The 23,971-nt window shown below is 55.4% G+C and overlaps 2 protein-coding genes and 1 long non-coding RNA gene across 3 annotated transcripts; 2 read left to right on the top strand and 1 right to left on the bottom strand.

The window, feature by feature from the left end:
• Positions 1-706: 706 nt before the first annotated feature.
• On the bottom strand, positions 707-4,646 carry LOC129138417 (uncharacterized). The gene is made up of 3 exons (XR_008541655.2): positions 3,858-4,646; positions 2,442-3,230; positions 707-2,049 (listed from the first exon to the last, which is right to left on the bottom strand). It is a non-coding gene; the product is annotated as an uncharacterized LOC129138417 (long non-coding RNA).
• A 5,432-nt stretch (positions 4,647-10,078) lies between these two features.
• LOC129138416 (protein FAM27D1-like) lies at positions 10,079-10,750 on the top strand. The gene is given in 1 exon segment (XM_063796154.1): positions 10,079-10,750. A coding segment is annotated over 1 exon segment (672 nt).
• A 3,009-nt stretch (positions 10,751-13,759) lies between these two features.
• Positions 13,760-23,633, top strand: LOC750120 (carboxylesterase 3-like). Its single transcript, XM_054675500.2, has 11 exons — positions 13,760-14,174; positions 14,282-14,420; positions 14,594-14,727; positions 15,149-15,302; positions 15,415-15,519; positions 17,030-17,131; positions 17,511-17,651; positions 20,503-20,613; positions 22,488-22,713; positions 22,876-22,954; positions 23,062-23,633. The coding sequence occupies exons 1-9, from the start codon at positions 13,924-13,926 to the stop codon at positions 22,542-22,544; spliced, it is 1,194 nt and encodes a 397-aa protein (XP_054531475.2). The 5' UTR covers positions 13,760-13,923; the 3' UTR covers positions 22,545-22,713; positions 22,876-22,954; positions 23,062-23,633.
• The last annotated feature ends 338 nt before the right edge of the window (positions 23,634-23,971 follow it).

Below are 23,971 nucleotides of genomic sequence, written 5' to 3'. Positions count from 1 at the left end.
CATTGGGATTTGAGACTCTCCTGGACACCCACATCCACTTCTCCCCCACCAGGCGTTTCTCCCATCATGGAAGAGGAATGCTCAGATGGGCCCAGAGGCCATGCAGAAAGAAGGAGGCCTCCCCTGGGGCTGAGAAGGCAGTGATGGGAGGCCGGCCCCAGGCTTGGGGTGTGGGTGGTTTCAATTGGAAAACTTTTATAATAAAAAATTGGAAGAAAGAATGTAATTCTCTCTACAAAAATATGTCCTTATGATGCCACGTACCCACCTACACCCACCTGACCCCAGGCGCTTCCTTCCACAGCCAGCCACTGGAAAGGAGGCCAGGGAATGTGTCTTCCTGGTGCCCACGAAGGAGACACAGAGCTGGAGGGCATGGGGACCCAAGGTTCCAGGCTACGGAAGGGAAAGCGTCCACAGCAACCCCACAGTAAGGACAGCCTCTGATGGCAGCCCCCACTGGCCAAACTACATCCCCCTGGGCAGAGTGCACCGGGCCTGGCTTCCCTCCATGCTGGTTCCAACACACAGCCGGGGCGAGGCCAGGGCGAGGCCAGGTCCCCCCTCACGGGGAAGGCTCCCTGGGTGCTTCCCTGGTCAGGGCTGTGCATTCTTGTCACCAGTCCCTCAATGACCCCAGTGACTCTGGCTGGGCCTCCACCCCTGCCCAGACCAACCCCACCACAGAAGACCCTGACCTACCATTCACTCTTTTTAAAATATTTTATTTTTTCAGAGACAGGGTCTCACTGTGTTTCCCAGGCTAGAATATAGCAGCTGTTCACAGGCATGATCATAGCTCACTGCAGCCTGGAATCTCTGGCCTAAAGCAATCCTCCTGACTCAGCCTCCTGAGTAGCTACAGAGCCACAGGCCACGCCCGGCTCTCAGCATTCCCTCTTTTACTTTATTTTATTTATTTATTTATTTATTTTGAGGTGGAGTTTCACTCTTGTCACCCAGGCTGGAGTGCAATGGTGGGATCTCAGCTCACTGCAACCTTCACCTCCCAGATTCAAGCGATTCTCCTGCTTCAGCCTCCCCAGTAGCTAGGATTACAGGCACCCGCCACCACGTCCAGCTAATTTTTGTATTTTTTTTTTCAGTAGAGATGGGGTTTTGCCATTTAGGCCAGGCTGGTCTTGAACTCCTGACCTCAAGTGATCTGCCCACCTCAGCCTCCCAAAGTGCTGGGATTACAGGCATGAGCCACCATGCCTGGCCAGCTTTCCCTCTTGAGCACATGCATGTAGGCAGGAATCCCAGCCCCCTTTGCAGATGAGCAAACTGAGACAGAGAGGTTCAGCCACCTGCGAAGGTTGCACAGCCAGGATCCACTGCCTTCTTACAGCACCCACCCTCTTCCCAAGGAGTGCCCAGTTCAGCAAGGCAGGTGACACCAATCCCAACTGGGCAGCCAGGTTTTATGAGGCCAGGACAAACAGCACTGATTTGAAGCCTCGTAGAGGGGTTCAAATCACAGGCCCTGCCACAGGCTGGCCTCAGGGTCCTGGGGGAGCTGTGGGCATGCTTCTGAGCCGTAGCTCCTCTATCCACACAAGGGAGCTGGTAGCACTGGCCTTAAGAGTGTGCTGTGAGCCCAGGGGGTTGCAGGTGGGCATTGAATGATTCCTACCACCCCACAAATACCACTCTGCCCCTCCAACGGGGGCAACTCCCCATGGCCTGCCACGGCAACCTGGAAGTTATACTCTATTGCATCACCCCCAGGAAGATGGAGAGAGGCCCCCAGGACCGCATGAGGGTGGTTTTCTGCGTAAAAAGATGCCTTGGATATTCCTAGAGGTCCGAGCCTAGGCCTCTTTCAGCACATCAGTGAATGCAGCACTGCTGGACAAGCTCAGGAGGACTCCAGGAACCTGAGTGACACATTCCACATCCACACAGGCAGACCGGGGCCTGCAATTACAGATGGGAGGTCCCAAGGTCCAGGTGGCGGCTCCCACATGTTCCCAGGAAAGCACCAGGCAGGGAGGGTGGTGGGCAGCAGTTCTGGGTTTTGCTCCTCCCCAGGTCCCATTTCTTCATCTGTAAAATGGTGAGAAAATAATTTCCCTTCTTAACTGCATTGGAAAGACGAGATAAGCAGCCACAAGAGAAGGTGGAACTTCCCACTCACCCAATATTGGGTGAAATAAGTGGGTTCAGAGACTGAGGGGTGGTGCTGGCCCCAGACACTGGTGAGGATGCAAAACCTTGCAGGACTCAGCCCACAGACACACACACACACACACATACACACACACACACACACAGAGTCATACAGCAGAGGCATTGAAACAAACACCCCCAGGGAACCCCTGAGGCTGCACAGTCCTGCTATGGAGGAGAAAGACCCTCGGGTGAGAGCAGCCCAGGGACACGCAGGCCGACCCGTCCTCGAGATCACGGACGGCGGCATGACTTTTGGGGAGACTCACCCCAACCAACACCGTCCGTGAAGGCCTGAAGCTGGGATCCCGTGCTGCTTCCCCCATCTCCGCCTGGGGTTTCATCATCATGGTCGGCCCATTGCGACTCCTGGCATCCGGAGACGTTCCCTTCCACCCGGAGAGAGGTGAGGCCTTAGCCTCAGAGCCTGGACACCCAAGCACTACCACAGAGGGCTCCTGCTCTGCCAAGCCTCGGGGCCTGGTTTCTAAGACAACCGTGGGAACCACTGTGACCGGAGAAACCGCTCGCGCCTTGCGCATGCGCATTGGCTGAGCCGACTCGCGCTCCACTCCTGACAGATAGGCTGCATCCCCTTTAAATATCGCCACCGCTGCGCAGCTGCAGCCATGCTCCTGCTGCCGCCGCGGTGGCCACTGGATCCTGGGTCCTGTTTGGGGCGGCGTGGGAGAGGGGGCAGCGGGTGTCTCGTCCTGTCCCAGGCCCAAACCGCCAGGGGTCCTGTCCTCAGGACCTGTTTGAGCCGACTTCCACCGAGGGAGAGGGAGCTTCAGAACGGCTGCTGTGTTCTCCGGACTCCCGTTGAGATCCGATTTTGGCCGTCTCCGAGTGAGATAGGATGGGCTCACCACTTGTTGTCAGGCCGGCAGGGCCTCGCTGCAGCACAGAAGGATCCCATAGGTCTCAAGGCCTAGTGTCAGCTGCAAACTCACTCATCCATCAGCTCTCTGCCTCCCTCCTCCTTTGAAAGAGCAGTGGCCTGCCCGGCCTTTAAAAGCCCTGGGGTTCCGGAAAGCCGACCGCGCTAAACAGGACACCTGCAAAGAGGAACAGAGTCGAATCCGAGGGGGAGACCATGTGACCACGCGTGGCACTGGCCAATCCCACAGCAGTTGGTGTTAATGTGTGTCACCGGAGGCATACGGCGTGACGGTGAAACAAAGGGTGGTGTCCAGGCATGTGCTGGTGGAAGGGGGAAACGGGTGACATTTGCATCGATGCCAAGGGAAATCAAAGAACACCTGGGACCCGGGGGTTGGGGGGGGCCGCCTGTGCCTCACCCAAGCCACGTTTTCAAATGCCTACCAGAGGAGCAAAGAGCTTTCTGCAAAATTCGCAACACCACTAATCCTGCACCGACCTGGTAGCCCTGACGTAACTTCGGCTGGCACAAACCCACGGAGAGTGGGAAAGAAACACACAGAGACTGAGAGACAGAGAGAGAAGAGAAAATGGGAGACACACACACAGACACATACACACACACAAACACACACAGGGTCATACAGCAGAGGTATTGAAACACACCCCCCCAGGCAACCACTGAGGCTGCGGGGTCCTGCTCTGGAGGAGAACGGCCCTCGGGTGAGAGAGCCGCCCAGGGGCAGGCATGCCGACCAGTCCTCGAGATCACGGATGGCGGCACGACTTTTGGGGAGACTCACCCCAACCAACAACGTCCGTGAAGGCCTGAGGCTGGGATCCCGTGCTGCTTCCCCCGTCTCCGCCTGGGGTTTCATCATCATGGTCGGCCCATTGCGACTTTTGGCATCCGGAGACGTTCCCTTCCACCCGGGGAGAGGTGAGGCCCTAGCCTCAGAGCCTGGACACCCAAGCACTACCACGGAGGGCTCCTGCTCTGCCAAGCCTCGGGGCCTGGTTTCTAAGACAACCGTGGGAACCACTGTGACGGGAGAAACCGCTCGCGCCTCGCGCATGCGCATTGGCTGAGCCGACTCGCGCTCCACTCTTGACAGATAGGCTGCGTCCCCTTTAAATATCGCCACCGATGGGCGGCTGCCGCGATGCTCCTGCTACCGCCACGGCGGCGGATGAATCCTGGGTCCTCTTTCGGGCGGCGTGGGAGAGGGGGCCGCGGGTGTCTCGTCCTGTCCCAGGCCCAAACCGCCAGGGGTCCTGTCCTCAGGACCTGCTTGAGCCGACTTCCACCGAGGGAGCGGGAGCTTCAGGACGTCTGCTGTGTTCTCTGGACTCCCGTTGAGATCCGATTTTGGCCCTCTCCGAGTGAGATAGGATGGGCTCACCACTTCTGGTCAGGATGGCAGGGCCTCGCTACAGCACAGAAGGATCCCATAGGTCTCAAGGCCTAGTTTCAGCTGCAAATTCACTCATCCATCAGCCCTCTGCCTCCCTCCTCCATTGAAAGAGCAGTGGCCTGCCCAGCTTGTAAAAGCCCTGGGGTTCTGGAAAGCCGACCGCGCTTTACAGTACACCTGCAAAGAGGAACAGAGGCGAATCCGAGGGGGAGACCAACTGACCATGCGTGGCACTGTCCAATCCCACAGCAGTTGGTGTTAATGTGTGTCACCGGAGGCATACGGGGCGACAGTGAAATAAAGGGTGGTGTTCAGGTATGTGCCGGTGGAAGGGGGAAACGGGTGACCTTTGCATGGATGCCAAGGAAAATCAAAGAACACCTGGGACCCGGGGGTTGTGGAGGCCGCCTGTGCATCATCCAAGTCACGTTTTCAAATGCCTACCAGAGGAGCAAAGAGCTTTCTGCAAAATTCACAATACCACCAATCCTGCACCTACCTGGTAGCCCTGAAGCAACTTCGGCTGGCACAAACCCACGGAGAGTGGAAAAGAAACACACAGAGACTGAGAGACAGAGAGAGAAGAGAAAATGGGAGACACACACACAGATACATACACACACACAAACACACATAGGGTCATACAGCAGAGGCATTGAAACACACACCCCCAGGCAAACCCTGAGGCTGCGGGCTCCTGCTCTGGAGGAGAACGGCCCTCGGGTGAGAGAGCAGCCCAGGGGCAGGCATGCCGATCCATCTTCAAGATCACGGATGGCGGCACGACTTTTGGGGAGACTCACCCCAACCAACAACGTCCGTGAAGGCCTGAGGATGGGATCCCGTGCTGCTTCCCCCGTCTCCGCCTGGGGTTTCATCATCATTGTCGGCCCATTGCGACTCCTGGCATCCGGAGACGTTCCCTTCCACCCGGGGAGAGGTGAGGCCTTAGCCTCAGAGCCTGGACACCCAAGCACTACCACGTAGGGCTCCTGCTCTGCCAAGCCTCGGGGCCTGGTTTCTAAGACAACCGCGGGAACCACTGTGGCGGGAGAAACCGCAGCGCCTCGCGCATGCGCATTGGCTGAGCCGACTCGCGCTCCACTCCTGACAGATAGGCAGCGTCCCCTTTAAATATCGCCACCGCCGCGTGGCTGCCGCGATGCTCCTGTTGCCGACGTGGCGACAGCTGGATCCTGGGTCCTGTTCGGGGCGGCGTGGGAGAGGGGGCCGCGGGTGTCTCGTCCTGTCCCAGGCCCAAACCGCCAGGGGTCCTGTCCTCAGGACCTGCTTGAGCCGACTTCCACCGAGGGAGGGGGAGCTTCAGGACGCCTGCTGTGTTCTCCAGACTCACGTTGAGATACGATTTTGGCCCTCTCCGAGTGAGATAGGATGGGCTCACCATTTCTGGTCAGGGCGGCAGGGCCTCGCTGCAGCACAGAATGATCCCATAGGTCTCAAGGCCTAGTGTCAGCTGCAAATTCACTCATCCATCTGCCCTCTGCCTCCCTCCTCCTTCGAAAGAGCAGTGGCCTGCCCGGCCTTTAAAAGCCCTGGGGTTCCGGAAAGCCGACCGGGCTGTACAGGACACCTGCAAAGAGGAACACAGTCGAATCCGAGGGGGAGACCATGTGACCACGCGTGGCACTGGCCAATCCCACAGCAGTTGGTGTTAATGTGTGTCACGGGAGGCATACGGCTCGACGGTGAAACAAAAGGTGGTGTCCAGGCATGTGCCGGTGGAAGGGGGAAACGGGTGACCTTTGCATCGATGCCAAGGGAAATCAAAGAACACCTGGGACCCGGGGGTTGGGGGGGCCGCCTGTGCCTCACCCAAGCCACGTTTTCAAATGCCTACTAGAGGAGCAAAGAGCTTTCTGCAAAATTCGCAACACCACTAATCCTGCACCGACCTGGTAGCCCTGACGTAACTTCGGCTGGCACAAACCCACGGAGAGTGGGAAAGAAACACACAGAGACTGAGAGACAGAGAGAGAAGAGAAAATGGGAGACACACACACAGATACATACACACACACAAACACACATAGGGTCATACAGCAGAGGCGTTGAAACACATACCCCCAGGCAACCCCTGAGGCTGCGGGGTCCTGCTCTGCAGGAGAACGGCCCTCGGGTGAGAAAGCAGCCCAGGGGCAGGCATGCCGACCCGTCCTCGAGATCACGGACGGCGGCACGACTTTTGGGGAGACTCACCCCAACCAACAACGTCCGTGAAGGCCTGAGGCTGGGATCCCGTGCTGCTTCCCCCGTCTCCGCCTGGGGTTTCATCATCATGGTCGGCCCATTGCGACTTTTGGCATCCGGAGACGTTCCCTTCCACCCGGGGAGAGGTGAGGCCCTAGCCTCAGAGCCTGGACACCCAAGCACTACCACGGAGGGCTCCTGCTCTGCCAAGTCTCGGGGCCTGGTTTCTAAGACAACCGTGGGAACCACTGTGACGGGAGAAACCGCTCGCGCCTCGCGCATGCGCATTGGCTGAGCCGACTCGCGCTCCACTCTTGACAGATAGGCTGCGTCCCCTTTAAATATCGCCACCAATGGGCGGCTGCCGCGATGCTCCTGCTACCGCCGTGGCGGCGGCTGAATCCTGGGTCCTCTTTCGGGCGGCGTGGGAGAGGGGGCCGCGGGTGTCTCGTCCTGTCCCAGGCCCAAACCGCCAGGGGTCCTGTCCTCAGGACCTGCTTGAGCCGACTTCCACCGAGGGAGCGGGAGCTTCAGGACGTCTGCTGTGTTCTCCGGACTAACGTTGAGATCCGATTTTGGCCCTCTCCGAGTGAGATAGGATGGGCTCACCGCTTCTGGTCAGGACGGCAGAGCCTCACTGCAGCACAGAAGGATCCCATAGGTCTCAAGGCCTGGTGTCAGCTGCAAATTCACTCATCCATCAGCCCTCTGCCTCCCTCCTCCTTTGAAAGAGCAGTGGCCTGCCCAGCTTGTAAAAGCCCTGGGGTTCCGGAAAGCCGACCGCGCTTTACAGTACACCTGCAAAGAGGAACAGAGGCGAATCCGAGGGGGAGACCATCTGACCACGCGTGGCAGTGGCCAATCCCACAGCAGATGGTGTTAATTTGTGTCACCGGAGGCATACGGGGCGACGGTGAAATAAAGGGTGGTGTCCAGGTATGTTCCGGTGGAAGGGGGAAACGGGTGACCTTTGCATCAATGCCAAGGAAAATCAAAGAACACCTGAGACCCGGGGGTTGGGGGGCCGCCTGTGCCTTACCCAAGCCGTGTTTTCAAATGCCTACCAGAGGAGCAAAGAGCTTTCTGCAAAATTCGCAACACCACCAATCCTGCACCGACCTGGTAGCCCTGACACCACTTCGGCTGGCACAAACCCACGGAGAGTGGGAAAGAAACACACAGAGACCGAGAGTCAGAGAGAGAAGAGAAAATGGGAGACACACACACAGACACATACACACACACACACACACACACACAAAAACACATACAGTCATACAGCAGAGGCATTGAAACACACCTCCCCCCCCAGGCAACCCCTGAGGCTTCGGGGTCCTGCTCTGGAGGAGAACGGCCCTCTGGTGAGAGAGCAGCCCCGGGGCAGGCATGCTGACCCGTCCTCGAGATCACTGATGGCGGCACGACTTTTGGGGAGACTCACCCCAACCAACACCGTCCGTGAAGGCCTGAGGCTGGGATCCCGTGCTGCTTCCCCCGTCTCTGCCTGGGGTTTCATCATCATGTTCGGCCCATTCCGACTCCTGGCATCCGGAGACGTTTTCTTCGACCCGGGGAGAGGTGAGGCCTTATCCTCAGAGCCTGGACACCCAATCACTACCACGGAGGGCTCCTGCTCTGCCAAGCCTCGGGGCCTGGTTTCTAAGACAACCGTGGGAACCACTGTGACGGGAGAAACCGCTCACGCCTCACGCATGCGCATTGGCTGAGCCAACTCGCTCTCCACTCCTGACAGATAGGCTGCGTCCCCTTTAAATATCGTCACCGCCGCGCGGCTGCCGCGATGCTCCTGCTGCCGCCGCGGCGGCGGCTGGATCCTGAGTTCTGTTTGGAGCGGCGTGGGAGAGGGGGCCGCTGGTGTCTTATCCTGTCCCAAGCCCAAACCCCCAGGGGTCCTGTCCTCAGGACCTGCTTGAGTGGTCTTCCACCGAGGGATGGGGAGCTTCAGGACGCCTGCTGTTTTCTGCGTCGAACGGGAGTCCGGCTCCCGTTGAGATCCGATTTTGGCCCTCTGCGAGTGAGATAGGATGGGCTAACCACATCTGGTCAGGCCGGAGGGCCTCGCTGCAGCACAGAATGATCCCATATGTCTCCAGGCCTAGTGTCCCCTGCAAATTCACTCATCCATCAGCCCTCTGCCTGCCTCCTCCTTTGAAATAGCAGTGGCCTGCCTGGCTTGTAAATTCCCTGGGGTTCCGGAAAGTCGACCGCGCTTTACAGGACACCTGCAAAGAGGAACAGAGGTGCATCCGAGGTGCAGACCATGTGACCACGCGTGGCACTGGCCAATCCCACAGCAGTTGTTGTTAATGTGTGTCACCGGAGGCATTCGGGGCGATGGCAAAACAAAGGGTGGTGTCCAGGTATGTGCCAGTGGAAGGGGGAAACAGGTGACCTTTGCATCAATGCCAAGGAAAATCAAAGAACACCTGGGACCCTGGGGTTGGTGGGGCCACCTGTGCCTCACCCAAGCCACGTTTTCAAATGCCTACCAGAGGAACAGAGAGGTTTCTGCAAAATTCGCAACACCCCCAATCCTCCACCGACCTGGTAGCCCTGACTCAGCTTCGGCTGCAGCCAGCCCCAGCCCCAGCCCCAGCCCCAGCCCCAGCCCCAGCCCCCAGCTTTAGCCCAGTCCCTTTGCTTTCCTTTCATTCGTTTCGGCCAGAAATTCAAGGGAGTCAGTCTACCCAGGATCAGAGCAGAGGATGTCCCTCAAAAATGAGACAGGAAGTGCAGAGGAAATGCGACACCACCTGTCCTGGAAGACAAGGCCAGTCACGGTCGCCTAGTGCTCATTCTAGGCAATCCACCCACCCATGAGGTAAAACGTGGAGAAGAAGGAAGCTTCTCTGCCTGAGACACCTATGGAAGCCAAGAGCTCCCGGGTCATGAGACCTGCCCAATCAAGAAGAAAGACGTTTGGACGGAGAAACAATCGCGACACGGGTCTCCAGGACGTGTCTCCCTGACGTAGTGGGAAGTCCTCTTTGTTGAAGGCATTTTGCCAGAGCCAGAGGCATCCAGACCCCTCAGAAACTGGGGAGGCAGAGCAAGAGTGAGGACAGAGCAGAGGCCGGAGCCCAGGCAGGATACAGCACCGTGCCTCCGCCATGGGCATAAGGGGTGGTGTTCCAAAAGGGTGGTTTGTCCAGGGAGGCCAGTGTTCCAGGGACAGGGAGTTTTGCCATCTCTCATTCCCGGCTTCCTCTTGCAGACTGTATGGTGTTGTGGCTTCATTTCTCAGAGAAGAGCCGTGAAAAGACTCAAGCATCTTCTCTGACGTGGGTCTGCTGGTCTCCTGCGGGACAAAGAGCTCCTGTGGGGCTCGTGTCCTCGTCTGCAGTGTGTTCATCTTGATCCTAGAAAAGAGGCCGCTCAGGATGGGGATGAGACTTCAATTGCTCCGGGACCGAAGCATCCCCTCACGTGGGCCAGGCTTTCACACACCCAAAGCGGATGCACGGCGGTGAAAAGCATTGACAACCAGCCTCATGAAACAGGCAGAGACGCAGAAAGAGGCTGAGCAAAGACAATCCGCCATGCGAGAAACCGCTTTGTGGCGCACAGGGCACATGCAGCCAAAGACACACACGCACACGGGCACGCACACACAAACCCACAGAGAGTGGGAAAGAAACACACAGAGACTGAGAGACAGAGAGAGAAGAGAGAATGGGAGACACACACACAGACACATACACACACACACACACACACACACACACACAGAGTCATACAGCAGAGGCATTGAAACACACACCCCCAGGCAACCCCTGAGGCTGCGGGGTTCTGCTCTGGAGGAGAACGACCCTCGGGTGAGAGAGCAGCCCAGGGGCACGCAGGCCTACCCGTCCTCGAGATCACGGACGGCGGCAACACTTTTGGGGAGACTCACCCCAACCAACACCGTCCGTGCAGGCCTGAGGCTGGGATCCCGTGCTGCTTCCCCGTCTCCGCCCTGGAGACAGATGCCCTGCAGATCCCCGCCCCGGTCAAGAGCAGGCTTCCATCAGTTCTGTTTCCCAGCCTCTCCTCTGCTCAGGCTTCCATAAGTTCTGGTTCCAAGCTCCTCCCTCCTCTCCCCTCCCCTCCCTCCCTCTCTCTCTTTCTTTCTCTCTCTATTTTTCTTTTTTCTCTCTTTTTGTTTCTTTCTCTTTTTCTTTCTGTCTCTTTTTCTTTCTCTGTCTCCTTTCTCTCTCTCCTTTCTTTCTTCTCTCTCTCTCTTTCTCTCTTTCTTTGTCTTGCTCTATAGCCTAGCTTAGAGTGCAGTGGCATTATCACAGCTCACTGCAGTCTCGACAACCTGGGCTCAAGTGATCCTCTCACCTCAGCCTCCCAAGTAGCTGGGACCACAGGCATGCACCATCACACCTGGCTAATTTTTTATTTTTTTCTAGAGACGTGTCTCCCTGTGTTGCCCAGGCTGGTCTCAAACGCCTGGGCTCAAGCGATCTTCCTGCCCCATCCTCCTAAAGCACTGGGATTACAGGTATGAGCCACCACACCCAGTCCCAAGCCTCATGTTTTCACACACACACTCACACACACATGCAAACATGTACCCTCACTTCAATGCTATGTGGTGGGTCCTATTATCATCACTGTTTTATTTTCTTTCACATTTTAACATGAGATTTGGAGGGGACAAAACATCCAAACCATATCAAGCCCTCACCTCAGGCCAGGTTGCCCACTCAGAGTGGCACCCCAGGGTCAGTGGCCACCACATCCTAGGGTCAGTGATGTGGTCATCTTGGGATGAACACACAGGATTTCATGGAGATCACCAAGTCAGGAGAGCTGGAATTTGAAAACAGTGGGTCGGGGAGGGCTGTCATATCAACCAGGCCTCTGCAGGGCACTCATCTAGCCCTGCCTCTGGCTCAGCCTGATCATGGGGCTGGCCACCAGCTAGGTGGCACTGTCCTTGGAGGTTCTATATCACAGCCCTTTAGAGATCGGTGGTGCTGAAGGGCAGGGATCTTATTCCACCTTCTGAAGCTTCTGTCAAACCAGTTGTAAGGAGAATGGAGAGAGCAGTGAGAGTGGAGTCCAGGGTCCTGGTCGGGGTGGTCTGTCTGCTCCTGCCATGCCCTGCCACAGCCACTGGTAAGACACACCTGCTGGGCCTGCAGAGGGACTTGGTGTGGAGGAGTCAAGAGTGAGACAGGGACAGGGAGCAGTGGGCAGACCGCTCAGGAAAGAGTCCTGTTTGGAGGCAGACCAGGGGTTGTGCATTCTCTCTGGGCAGGCGCTCTGCTCTTGCTATATTTGTTTCGTTGTTTTTGTTGTTGTTGTTGTTTGAGAAGGAGTTTTGCTCTTGTTACCCAGGCTGGAGTGCAATGGTGCCATCTCAGCTCACTGCAACCTCCGCCTCCTGGATTCAAGCGATTCTCCTGCCTCAGCCTCCTGAGTAGCTGGGATTACAGGCATCTGCCACCATGGCCGGCTAATTTTTGTATTTTTAGCAGAGATGGGGTTTCACCATGTGGGCCAGGCTGGTCTCAAACTCATGACCTCAGGTGACCCACCTGCCTTGGCCTCCCAAAGTGCTGGGATTACAGGCATAAGCCACTGCACCCGATCTACTCTTGCTTTCTTGAATGATCGCCAAGGGCAGCCCTGCCAGGGGCCATGATTGTCTTTATGGTTTTTTGTTTGTTTGGAGACAGTCCCGCTGTGTCACGCAGACTGGAGTGCAGTGGCGTGATCTCGGCTCACTGCAACTTCCACCTCCCAGGTTCAAGCCATTCTTCTGCCTCAGCTTCCTGAGTAGCTGGGATTACAGGCACCTGCCACAATGGCCGGCTAATTTTTGTTTTTTTTTTTTTTTGCAGAGATGGGGTTTCACCATGTTGGCCAAGCTGGTCTCAAACTCCTGACCTCAGGTGACCCACCTGCCTCGGCCTGCCAAAGTGCTGGGATTACAGGTGTGAGCCACCGCACCTGGCCTGTCTTTATGTCTTAAGGGGGCCTGAGATTTGTTTTAATGAAGTATAGTAAGACAAGCAGATATGCAAATGACTATCATGAGGGAAGGAGTTTGCTTGTAGTTCCCTGTGAACAGGAAGCAGGCCATGCCACACAGGGCCACAGAGGGAAGCACCAGGTGGCATCGGCCAGGAGGCAGAGGGGGCAGGGGGAAAATGTGGGCAAGCCCCTTTGCCACGGTTGCCGCGGGAAGGAATAGGCAAGGCAGGCTAAAGAGGTTTATGATTGGCAGCATGCTCTGGGGAAAGGGGCTGTCCCCAGCCAGCTTCCTGGTACCTGGCTCTGTGGTGATTATGGCTGGTGGATGGCAGGCAGCCAGGAGCTCAGAGCTGTATAAAGGCGGTGGTTGGGTATGGCTCTGGACTGGTTTGCCTTTGTTCCCTAGAGAGTTGCCTGCCAATTCCAACTCCCCAGAGAGCTGCCTCCTATCTCTAGGAATTGTCTAGCCTGGGAGAGGGAGTCCTCCAGTCTTAGTCTGTTTGTGTTGTTGTAAAAGAATACAGGAAGCTGGGTAACTCACAAAGAAAAGAAGTTTAATTAGCCCACAGTTCTGCAGGCCATACAAGAAACATGGTGCCAGCTGGGCATGATGGCTCACACCTGTAATCCCAGCACTTGGGGAGGCTGAGGCGAAAGGATTGCTTGAGCCCAGAAGTTTGAGACCAGCCTGGGCAACATAATGAGACCCCATCTCTATTTTTTAAGAAATAACTCAGGGCTGGGCATGATGGCTCATGCCTGTAATGCCAGCACTTTGGGAGCCCCAGGTGGATGGATTACTTGAGGTCAGGAGTTCGAGACCAGCCTGGCCAACATGATGAAACCCTGTCTCTACTAAAAATACAAAAATTAGCCAGGCGTTGTGGTGCACACCTGTAATCCCAGCTACTTAGGAGGCTGAGGCCCTGGAGTTGCTTGAACCTGGGAGTCAGAGGTTGCAGTGAGCCAAGATCGTGCTACTGCACTCCAGCTTGGTCAACAGAGCTAGACCCTGTCTCAAACGCAAAAAATAAAAACAAAGAAATGGGCAAGTGGCTGGCCCCAAGGCTCAAGGCCCTAGTGGCAGGCCCGGTCTGGCCAGGAGTGGAGTGGTAGTGACTCTCAGGCAGGCAGGGAGGAGGAAGTTGGGCGTCAACCTAAGACCAGGCTCACCGGATTGCTGGGAAGGTTACCAAGATGCTGTGTGGTAAGTACTGAGAACAGCCTGAGGGTTTGTCTTTCACTCCTTCCCCTCATGGGGGCTGCAAACTCACCCCGTGGCCTTTCTGTCCTTCCCTCAGGGCCCGAAGTTGCTCAGCCTGAAGTAGACACCACCCTGGGTCGTGTGCGAGGCCGGCAGGTGGGCGTGAAGGGCACAGACCGCCTTGTGAATGTCTTTCTGGGCATTCCATTTGCACAGCCGCCACTGGGGCCTAACCGGTTCTCAGCCCCACGCCCAGCACAGCCCTGGGAGGGTGTGCGGGATGCCAGCACTGTGCCCCCAATGTGAGTAGTGCTGGTGGAGGCGGGCAAACAGGCAGGTTGCAGGAGAATCCTGCTGCTGGGGCTTGTGGGGCTGAACAGCTTGACCTCAGGCCCACCCTTGGCCACAGGTGCCTACAAGACGTGGAGAGCATGAACAACAGCAGATTTGTCCTCAACAGAAAACAGCAGATCTTCTCTGTTTCAGAGGACTGCCTGGTGCTCAACATCTATAGCCCAGCTGAGGCCCCCGCAGGGGCCGGTAGGCCAGTAGGCACCCCAGAGGGCCCTGTCCACCTGATCCAGCTCCCCTATGCCCACCTGTCCCCTCCCCGTCCCTGTTTCCAAAGCACCCTAGAGGTCCTGAGACTGCCCTGGGCTGGCAGGTGGGCAGCTAAGGTCTCAGGAGCTTGGGGGTCAGTGCCCCATGGCCACCTCTGCAGGTCATGGTATGGGTCCATGGAGGCGCTCTGATAACTGGCACTGCCACCTGCTACAATGGATCAGCCCTGGCTGCCTATGGGGATGTGGTGGTGGTTACAGTCCAGTACCGCCTTGGGGTCCTTGGCTTCTTCAGGTGAGATGACAGGCCTGGCCAGAGCACTGCCTGCACCGGGGAGAGGCCAGCTCACCAGAGCAACTGGGGATCTAGGCTGGGGTCCGGAACCTGAATGGAGGGCCGCTTACCCATGCTGTCTGGGGCAGAGAAGGGCACCCCCCAAGCCTCCACCCTGGGAGAGGGGTCCAGCCAAAGCCAGAATTATACAGTGAACTTGGTCCCTTGGACAGAGGGCATTGATTCCTGGGCTGAAGCCCAGGTTCCAGCAGGATATGGGACAAAGAGCAACAGGCTGTGGAGATGCCAACCATGGCTCCCAGACCGGCCAGACCTGGGGAGCAGAGAAAGGTCTGGCATCCTGGTGGCTAATTCAAAGCAAACCTGCAGAGGCTGGTGAGGAGCCAGGCTGAACTAACCATTGCCCCAACACTGCCCCCAGCACTGGAGATGAGCATGCACCTGGCAACCAGGGCTTCCTAGATGTGGTAGCTGCTTTGCGCTGGGTGCAAGGAAACATCACCCCGTTTGGGGGTGACCTCAACTGTGTCACCATCTATGGTGGATCTGCCGGTGGAAGCATCATCTCTGGCCTGGTAAGTCACCATAGGGGGCTAGCGATGGTGGCCAGGAGGGCTCCGGTGGTCTCAGAACTCCCAGCTCCTCTGCCCTCCTCTGACAGCCACCTACTCTCTCCAATGCACCCAGGTCCTGTCCCCGATGGCTGCAGGGCTGTTCCACAGAGCCATCACACAGAGTGGGGTCATCACCACCCCAGGGATCATCGAGTCTCACCCCTGGCCCCTAGCTCAGGTCTGCATTTCCTTCCCTCTGTTACTGTATGTGTGCCTCCCATACCCCACTCTGTGCTGGCCCTGGGGTCTCAGAGTAGTGGGGGTTGCCGGCAGGGAGCTCCCTGTTAGCAAAGAGGAGCCCAATAAGATGAAAGAGCATCAGAGGAAACAACTGCTGCATTCCAGCATGTTGGCAGTCAGGGAGGGCTTCCTGAAGGAGGCCACCCTGAAGCATATCATCATTGGTCCTTTCTCCAGGGTGGGGGAGCACCCCTCTCTGCCCCAGGCAGCATGGTGGAGGGGGTCTCCATTGCCAGCCACCTGCTGCCTGAGAGCTCTCCATTCAGGCTCCAGATCCCCACCCTACATCCTCATTGTAAGGCCTTGTGAAGAGAATCCAGGGGAGGGAAGTCACAGTGGGAACTGCATCTGCAAAGGCTGCAGGTGTGGGAGAGAGTGACAGGTCCTGCAGCAGCAAGCTCGCAGGTTAGGGAACAGGGCAGGAAGTGAAGGTGCTGAAGAAGTGGGGGCCATGCCTGGGAATCTGGACTTTATCCAGAGGGCAGGAAGAAGTTGGGCAATGACAAGGTTGAGCTACTTGGAGTAGAAGGTGGGTTGGAGGGAGCTGTCCTGAAGATCAAGAGGCCAGTGAAATGATCAGGGCAGAGTCCAGGAGAAAGAGACAGGATGGAATAGGGATAGAGCCATTGGGGGGAGAGGGGGCAAATGTGAGCAGGATTTGGAAGGCTGGGTCAGTTCCCTCACTTGGCCCCAGATGGTGGCCAAGGCAGAGTGGGCTGGGCATTGTAACCACTGGGTACAAGATGATTCTGGAACTTCTGCATGGGCATGTTGACTCTTGTATGGACAACAACATCCACCTCTCAACCTCCCTAACCCATCCTCTCCCCATGGCCAGGAGAGATTTTCTCAACCACAGACTTGAGGTGATTCCCTGTCTCTCCTCTGTCCAAAGAAAAACAGTGCAAGGCTGAGGCAGGTGGATCACAAGGTCAGGAGATCGAGGCAATCCTGGCTAACATGGTGAAAACCCATCTCTACTAAAAATACAAAAAATTAGCCGAGTGTGGTGGCAGGTGCCTGTAGTCCCATCTACTCAGGAGGCTGAGGCAGGAGAACGGCATGAACCCCGGAGGCAGAGCTTGTGGTGAGCTGAGATCACGCCACTGCACTCCAGCCTGGGCGACAGAGCGAGAGTCGGTCTCAAAAAAAATCAATAAAAGATAATGACACTATTCTTAGAGGGCAGTGAGGACTCAGTGCCCCCATTCCCCCAGATAATAAAGTTATGGTATAATAGGGGATGCAAGGGGGCCCTTGGGACCACCCAAGCTGACAGGCAGGGCAAGCTTCTCAGGAGTGGTGGCAAGTCTATGACCAGTCTCGGGGCCCATCTGTGACATCACGTCCAGCTATCCTACAGTTGCACCCTCTCTGTGGGAGGCAGAAGGCTGCAAAGTGGGGCTGAGTGGCTGAGAGGGAGACATGCCTCTTTCATTTGTCCCCAGAAAATCACAAACACCTTGGCCTGCAGCTCCAGCTCCCCGGCTGAGATGGTGCAGTGCCTTCGGCAGAAGGAAGGAGAAGAGCTGGTCCTTAGCAAGAAGCTGGTATGGCCACCCTTTTGGGGATGGTGCCAGACAATGGCACAGAGGGGGTTCTATCCATCCCTTGCAGGAGCAGAGGGGCAGTCTACTCCCAGGTGGGGCTGGGGACAGCAGCTCATGAGGGGAAGGGGCTGAGGGCTTGGAGACAGAAATGGAGGGCCATCTCCATCCCTACAGCAGGCTTGTCTTCTAGGAAAGACACTGGAAACATCTGTTGCCCTGATCTCCCGGTTGCCCCGACCCCCTTAGCCCTGGTGATCTACATCCCTTCACTTTCCCTCCAGGCTCAGCCACTCAGGCCTGCGGCTTAGTGGCTCCTGGGGTCCTAGCCTTTGAGGCTTGATCCTAACTTGGGAGCCTCCTGCATTGCTTTCTCCTGCAGAAAATTACTATCTATCCTCTCACCGTTGATGGCACTGTCTTCCCCAAAAGCCCCAAGGAACTCCTGAAGGAGAAGCCCTTCCACTCTGTGCCCTTCCTCATGGGTGTCAACAACCATGAGTTCAGCTGGCTCATCCCCAGGGTGAGTTGCTCCCGCCCCTGTGCCCTTCAAGGCCCTGCCCCAGCCAGTACCTCCCACCCCAGCATCAACACTACAGCCTTGTGAACCGAGCACTCCCGTTACTCCCATTTGATACGTGAGAAAGCAGAGGCCCAGAAAGGTTTGAGGGACTTGCCCAAGGTCACCCAGCTTTGTTTTGTTGTGTTGTTGTTGTTGTTTTGTTTTGTTTTGTTTTGTTTTTGTTTGTTTGTTTGTTTTTGAGACAGAGTCTCACTCTGTCGCCCAGGCTGGAGTGCAGTGGTGCGATCTCAGCTCACTTCAACCTCCACCTCCTGGGTTCAAGAGTTTCTCCTGCCTCAGCCTCCCAAGCAGCTGGGATTACAGGCACATGCCACCACACCCGGCTAATTTTTGTATTTTTATAGAGATGAGGTTTCACCATGTTGGCCAGGCTGGTCTTGAACTCCTGACCTCATGTAATCTGCCTGCTTTGGCCTTCTGAAGTGTTGGGATTACATGCGTGGGCCACTTCAATAAAGCAAATGTTTTCTTTTGGGGAGCCAGGCTTTTGCACAAACTGGCCTTCTGGGCAGTGCTGATCTGGGCAGCATATTCCTGCCTTGGCGTCTGGTTTATACATCAGGCTCTTTGAGACTGGTTACTGTGACTCTGTGCCAGAGCAATTGACTAAGACTCTCAGGTTTTAGATATGAAGCCACCGGGGACCTCACAAGCCAAGTCCCTTCCAGTCCTTTCCAGGTGCATAGAACTTCCCACAAGAGTCAGCACTGTGCTTTCATCCCAAGCATCTTGTTTCTGTCATTCTTATTCTTCTACCCATCTTCACAGCAATCATTTTCTTCACTTTTCTTTTTTTTTTTTTTTTTTTTTCGTCTTGGCCCATTGCACACCCTAAGACAAAGCAATCCATTTCTGTTGTTGTTGTTGTTTGTGTGTTTGTTTGTTTTTTGAGACAGAGTCTCGATCCATCATCCAGGCTGCAGTGCAGCAGCGCCATCATGACCTACTACTGCCTCAGCCTCTCAGGCCCGAGCAATCCTCCCAGCTTCCTGAGTAGCTGGGGCCTCAGATCTGTGCCACCACACTCTGCTAACTTTTTTGTTTTTCCGTGTATAGGCAGGTCTCCCTCTGTTGCCCAAGCTGGTCTAGAGCACCTGGCCTCAAGCAATCCTCTTGCCTCAACCTCCCACAGTGCTGGGATTACAGGCATGAGCCATAGCACCCAGCCAGCAACCACTTTTAATGGCTGCAAATCTTCCACAAATGGAGCGTCTCATTACATTGTTCTTTCATCTTGGCATTTGGGCATCTTCTAGTTTTTTTGTTTGTTTGTTTGTTTTGTTTTTGAGATGGAGTTTTGCTCTTGTTGCCCAGGCTGGAGTGCAATGACGCGATCTTAGCTCACCGCACGGCAACCTCTGCCTCCCGGGTTCAAGCTATTCTCCGGCCTCAGCCTCCTGAGTAGCTGGGATTACAGGCATCTGCCACCATGCCTGGCTAATTTTTTGTATTTTTTTTTTAGTAGAGATGGGGTTTTTCCATGTTGGTCAGGCTGATCTGGAACTCCTGAACTCAGGTGATCCACCAGCCTTGGCCTCCCAAAGTGCTGGGATTACAGGCACGAGGCCACACCCAGCCCTGGCAACTTCTAGTTTTTACCACTGAAGCTAATAACGCAGTGAATGTCTTCATATCCATGGCTTTTGTCCTCTGAGTTAGCCCTTCGGAATCAATCCCCTCATATTGGTCCCTTGGTATGTGAGAGAGAGGCTCATGCAATCTTGACATTCAAAGACAAAGCTTAAGCCAGGTGCGGTGGCTCATGCCTGTAATCCCAGCACTTAGGGAGGCTGAGGTGGGTGGGTCACTTGAAGTCAGGTGTTTGAGACCAGCCTAGCCAACATGGTGAAACCCCATCTGTACTAAAAATACAAAAATTAGCTGGGCGTGGTGGTGCATGCCTGTAATCCCAGCTACTCAGGAGACTGAGGCACAAGAATCACTTGAACCCAGGAGGCAGAGGCTGCAGTGAGCCGAGACTGTGCCACTATACTCCAGCCTGGGTGACAGAGTGAGACACTGTCTCACAAAAGACAAAGCTTGTAAAAGTTTTCAGGTCAATGCCCTCGACTCTGGCAGGCAGCCTTTACCCCACACCATCAACTTACAGTTGTATGAGTGAAACCAAGGGAACCCCAACCTGGCTGTGCCCCAGGACCTGGGGAGATCTGCCTGGTGTGGAAGGCTGTGCCCAGGACTTGTTGCTGAGAATGTTTCTTAGAAGTTGGGTGACTCAGGCTGGGCCCGGTGGCTCATGCCTTTAATCCCAGCACTTTGGGAGGCCAAGGCAGGCGGATCACCCAAGGCCAGGAGTGTGAGACCAGCCTGGCCAACATGGCAAAACCCCACCTCTACTAAAAATACAAAAATTAGCCCGGCACGGTGGTGCATGTCTGCGGTCCCAGCTACTTGGGAGGCTGACACAGGAGAATAGCTTGAACCCAGGAGGTGGAGTTTGCGGTGAGCCAATATTGCGCCACTGCACTCCAGCCTGGGCAACGGAGTGAGTCTCTGTCTCAAAAAAAAAAATGTTGAAGAAATTCTTTCATTCTCTACAGTTGCCTTTAACCACTTACCTGTTGTATTTGGGGCTGCTCTCCCCACCCACACCCACCACCTCCCACCAATTGGAGGTTTATCTTTTTGGGTCTGTGGACTTTTCGGCCCCATTTTGGCCAAGTGCTCCATGATGAGTTTCTGGCCTCAGGACTGTGAACACTCTTGCCCAGGGCTGGGAGTCGGGGTGAGCCGGAGTTCAGCCTCCACTGAGAGGGCCTTGGTGTCCACACAGGGCTTGGGTCTCCTGGATACAATGGAGCAGATGAGCCGGGAGGACATGCTGGCCATCTCAACACCCGTCTTGACCAGTCTGGTGAGACAAGAGGCAGAAGGAAGGAGGCTAGTGGGTATCCCATCCAACAGCACAGTCTCTGCTCCTACTTCCGACACCCACAGCTATCCACCTACCACCAAGCCCCTTTGTCTAACTGATCAATTTTACTTCCACTCCGGAATCTCCTTAGATATGAGCCAGTGTGGTTCTCAAAGGAAAACCATCATCACCATCATCGTCAACGTGAAACTGCCCATTAATGAGCACATATTACGTGCCAGGGACTATGGTGCACTGAGCGCCGGGAGAGGGATTCATCTCCTTCAATCCTCATTGCAACTCTTTTATCTTTTCTTTTCTTTCTTTTTTATTTTATTTTATTTTATTTTATTTTTTTTGAGACAGAGTCTTGCTCTGTCGCCGAGGCTGGAGTGCAGTGGCCCAATCTCGGCTCACTGCAACATCCACCTCCCTCATTCAAGCGATTCTCCTGCCTCAGCCTCCTGAGTAGCTGGGATTACAGGCGCCTGCCACCATGCCCAGCTAATTTTTGTATTTTAGTAGAGACAGGGTTTCACCATGTTGGCCAGGCTGGTCTCACACTCCTGACCTCAGCTGATTCACCCGCCTCGGCCTCCCAAAGTGCTGGGATTGCAGGCGTGGAGCCACCGTGCCCGGCACTGCAACTCTTTACAGAGGAATTTTCACTAGCCCCATTTTACACATGAGGAAACTGAGGCTTGAGGTGTCATGGTGGGGAAGAGGCAGAGGCAGAGTTTAAGCCAGTTCTGTCTGACCCCAGAGCCTCAGCTGTCACACGTGGAGCTAGATAGACCTGGGGCCAAATCCCAGCCCTGGGCACTTGCCCAGTTATCCTATCCCCTCTAAGCCCATCTCTTCATCTACACATGGGGATGATACTGCCCACTCACCTGGGCTGTTGTAAGGAGACTAGACATTGCATTTGAAGAGTCTACCTGGGATCTCAATACCAGGGGCTGTTAAACCTTTGTCCATTTCCCTTCTTTGGAAGCCCCAGAACCCTTCCCATTCACACAATCTCATCACTGCCCTCTGGAGCTGAGGGGAGCCCCTATCATTTCTGCTCTCACTTACTTCCCAGTTAACTTCAACCAAGCACCTGCTTCTAGGCCAGACCCTTTGCTGGGGACTTCACATAGGCTGCCAGGCAGAGACTGACTTTCAGAGAGGTTTAGCCACCTGTCTGAGATCACACAGCCAAGCAGTGGTTGCAGAGCTAAGATTTGACTCCAAACCTGAGCTTATGCCAAGGTGACCTTGGGAAAGATACCTACCCACTCTGAGCCTCAGTTTCCTCCTTTGTAAAATGGAAATAATAATATAATCTAATCTATTAATTCTATTAATACAGAATCTAATCTATTGTGATGGGGATTCAATAAATGATGACATTGGCCAGGCGCGGTGGGTGGCTCAAGCTTGTGATCCCAGTACTTTGGGAGAAGTGGGAGGATTGCTTGAGCCCAGGAGTTCAAGACCAGCCTGGGCAACATATTGACCCCAATCTCTACACAAATTTTTTGAAAATTAGCCGGGCATGGTGGTACACACCTGTAGTCCCAGATACTTGGGAAGCTGAAGTGGGAAGATCACTTGAGCATGGGAGTCTCAGGCTGCAGTGAGCTGTGATCATGCCACTGCACTCCAGCATGGTCGACAGCCAGACCATTTCAGAGATTAAAATAAAAATATTAAATTAAATTAAAATGATGACACAAAGCACAGAGAATGGTGCCTGTCACCTAGCAAGCACTCAGTAAATGTTTGCAGCTAGTCATTTTATCATCATCATCATCATCATCATCATCATGGAAATTGATGTTATTATGAGCATGTGCTGCCAAAGGCAGCATCGAATCAGGCCATGAGTGCCTAACTCCCATCCCATCCTTTCTTTGTAGATTCTGGAAGCCCTGTGTTTTTCTATGAGTTCCAGCATCGACCCAGTTCTTTTGTGAAGATCAAACCCGCCTGGGTGAAGGCTGATCATGCGGCTGAGGGTGCTTTTGTGTTTGGAGGTCCCTTCCTCATGGATTAGAGCTCCCGCCTGGGTGAAGGCTGATCATGCGGCTGAGGGTGCTTTTGTGTTTGGAGGTCCCTTCCTCATGGATTAGAGCTCCCGCCTGGGTGAGGACAGACTGACAGACATGTGATCCCTAGGCTGCCAGACTCCAAAGGGCCTGGGCAGGGCTTGTGGGAACACGGGTCTCCAGTCAGCACTGAGGATTCTTGGGTCCCTTCCAGGTCCCACCTGACTCTCGTTCAGTTCTGTCCCTCTCACCTTTCCAGCCTTTCCAGAGGCCACAGAGGAGGAGAAGCAGCTAAGCCTCACCATGATGGCCCAGTGGACCCACTTTGCCCGGACAGGGTGAGTGAGTGACAGGGCATCGCTCGCTTTGGGCCTGGGATGCTCAGGTCAGACCCTCTAGGGGACAGCACAGGAAGCCTTGGTCCTCATTCATTCCTCCCACCCAGGGACCCCAATAGCAAGGGTCTGCCTCCTTGGCCCCGATTCAACCAGGCGGAACAATATCTGGAGATCAACCCAGTGACACAGGCCGGACAGAAGTTCAGGGAGGCCTGGATGCAGTTCTGGTCAGAGACGCTCCCCAGCAAGATACAACAGTGGCACCAGAAATAGAAGAACAGGAAGGCCCAGGAGGACCTCTGAGGCCAGGTCTGAACCTTCTTGGCTGGGGCAAACCACTCTTCAAGTGGTGGCAGAGTCCCAGCAGGGCAGCCCGCCTCTCCCCCTGCTGAGACTTTAATCTCAACCAGCCCCACATGGAGTCATGTTCCTTAAAGCGTCGGCCGCTCTGTGACTGGCATTATGCTCTTTTGAAATGTCATAAGGCTGCCTCCCACCTCTGGGCCATTGTACAAGTTCTTCCCTCTCCCTGAAGTGCCTTTCCTGCTTTTGTCGTGGTAGGTTCTAGCACATTCCTCTAGCTTCCTGGAGGACTCACTCCCCCAGGAAGCCTTCCCTGCTTTCTCTGGGCTGTGCAGCCCCGAGTCTGCATCCATTAGAGCACAGTCCACCCAAGGCTAGCACTGTGTCTGTGTCTGTCTCCCCATCAGAGGAGCTCTCTGAAAGTGGGGATTAGCCTAACCCCACTCTGTCACCCACACCAGGATTGGGTGGGACCTGGAGTTAGGGGATGTTTGCTGAGTGAGTGAGTGAAACACAGAGTATGGGAATGGCAGCTGCTGAACTTGAACCCAGAGCCTTCAGGTGTCAAAGCCATACTGAGGCCCCCACTGACATTGTCCACCCTGGCCAGAAGGGTGCATGCCAATGGCAGAGACCTGGGATGGGAGAAGTCCTCGGGCACCAGGGGATCCAGCCTAGACCAGACCTTAGCCCCTGACTAAGGCCTCGGACTAG

Source organism: Pan troglodytes, chromosome 17 (assembly GCF_028858775.2).
Source record: "Pan troglodytes isolate AG18354 chromosome 17, NHGRI_mPanTro3-v2.0_pri, whole genome shotgun sequence".
In the NCBI taxonomy this organism is placed as follows: domain Eukaryota; kingdom Metazoa; phylum Chordata; class Mammalia; order Primates; family Hominidae; genus Pan; species Pan troglodytes.
This window is presented reverse-complemented; position numbering and strand designations above follow the sequence as displayed.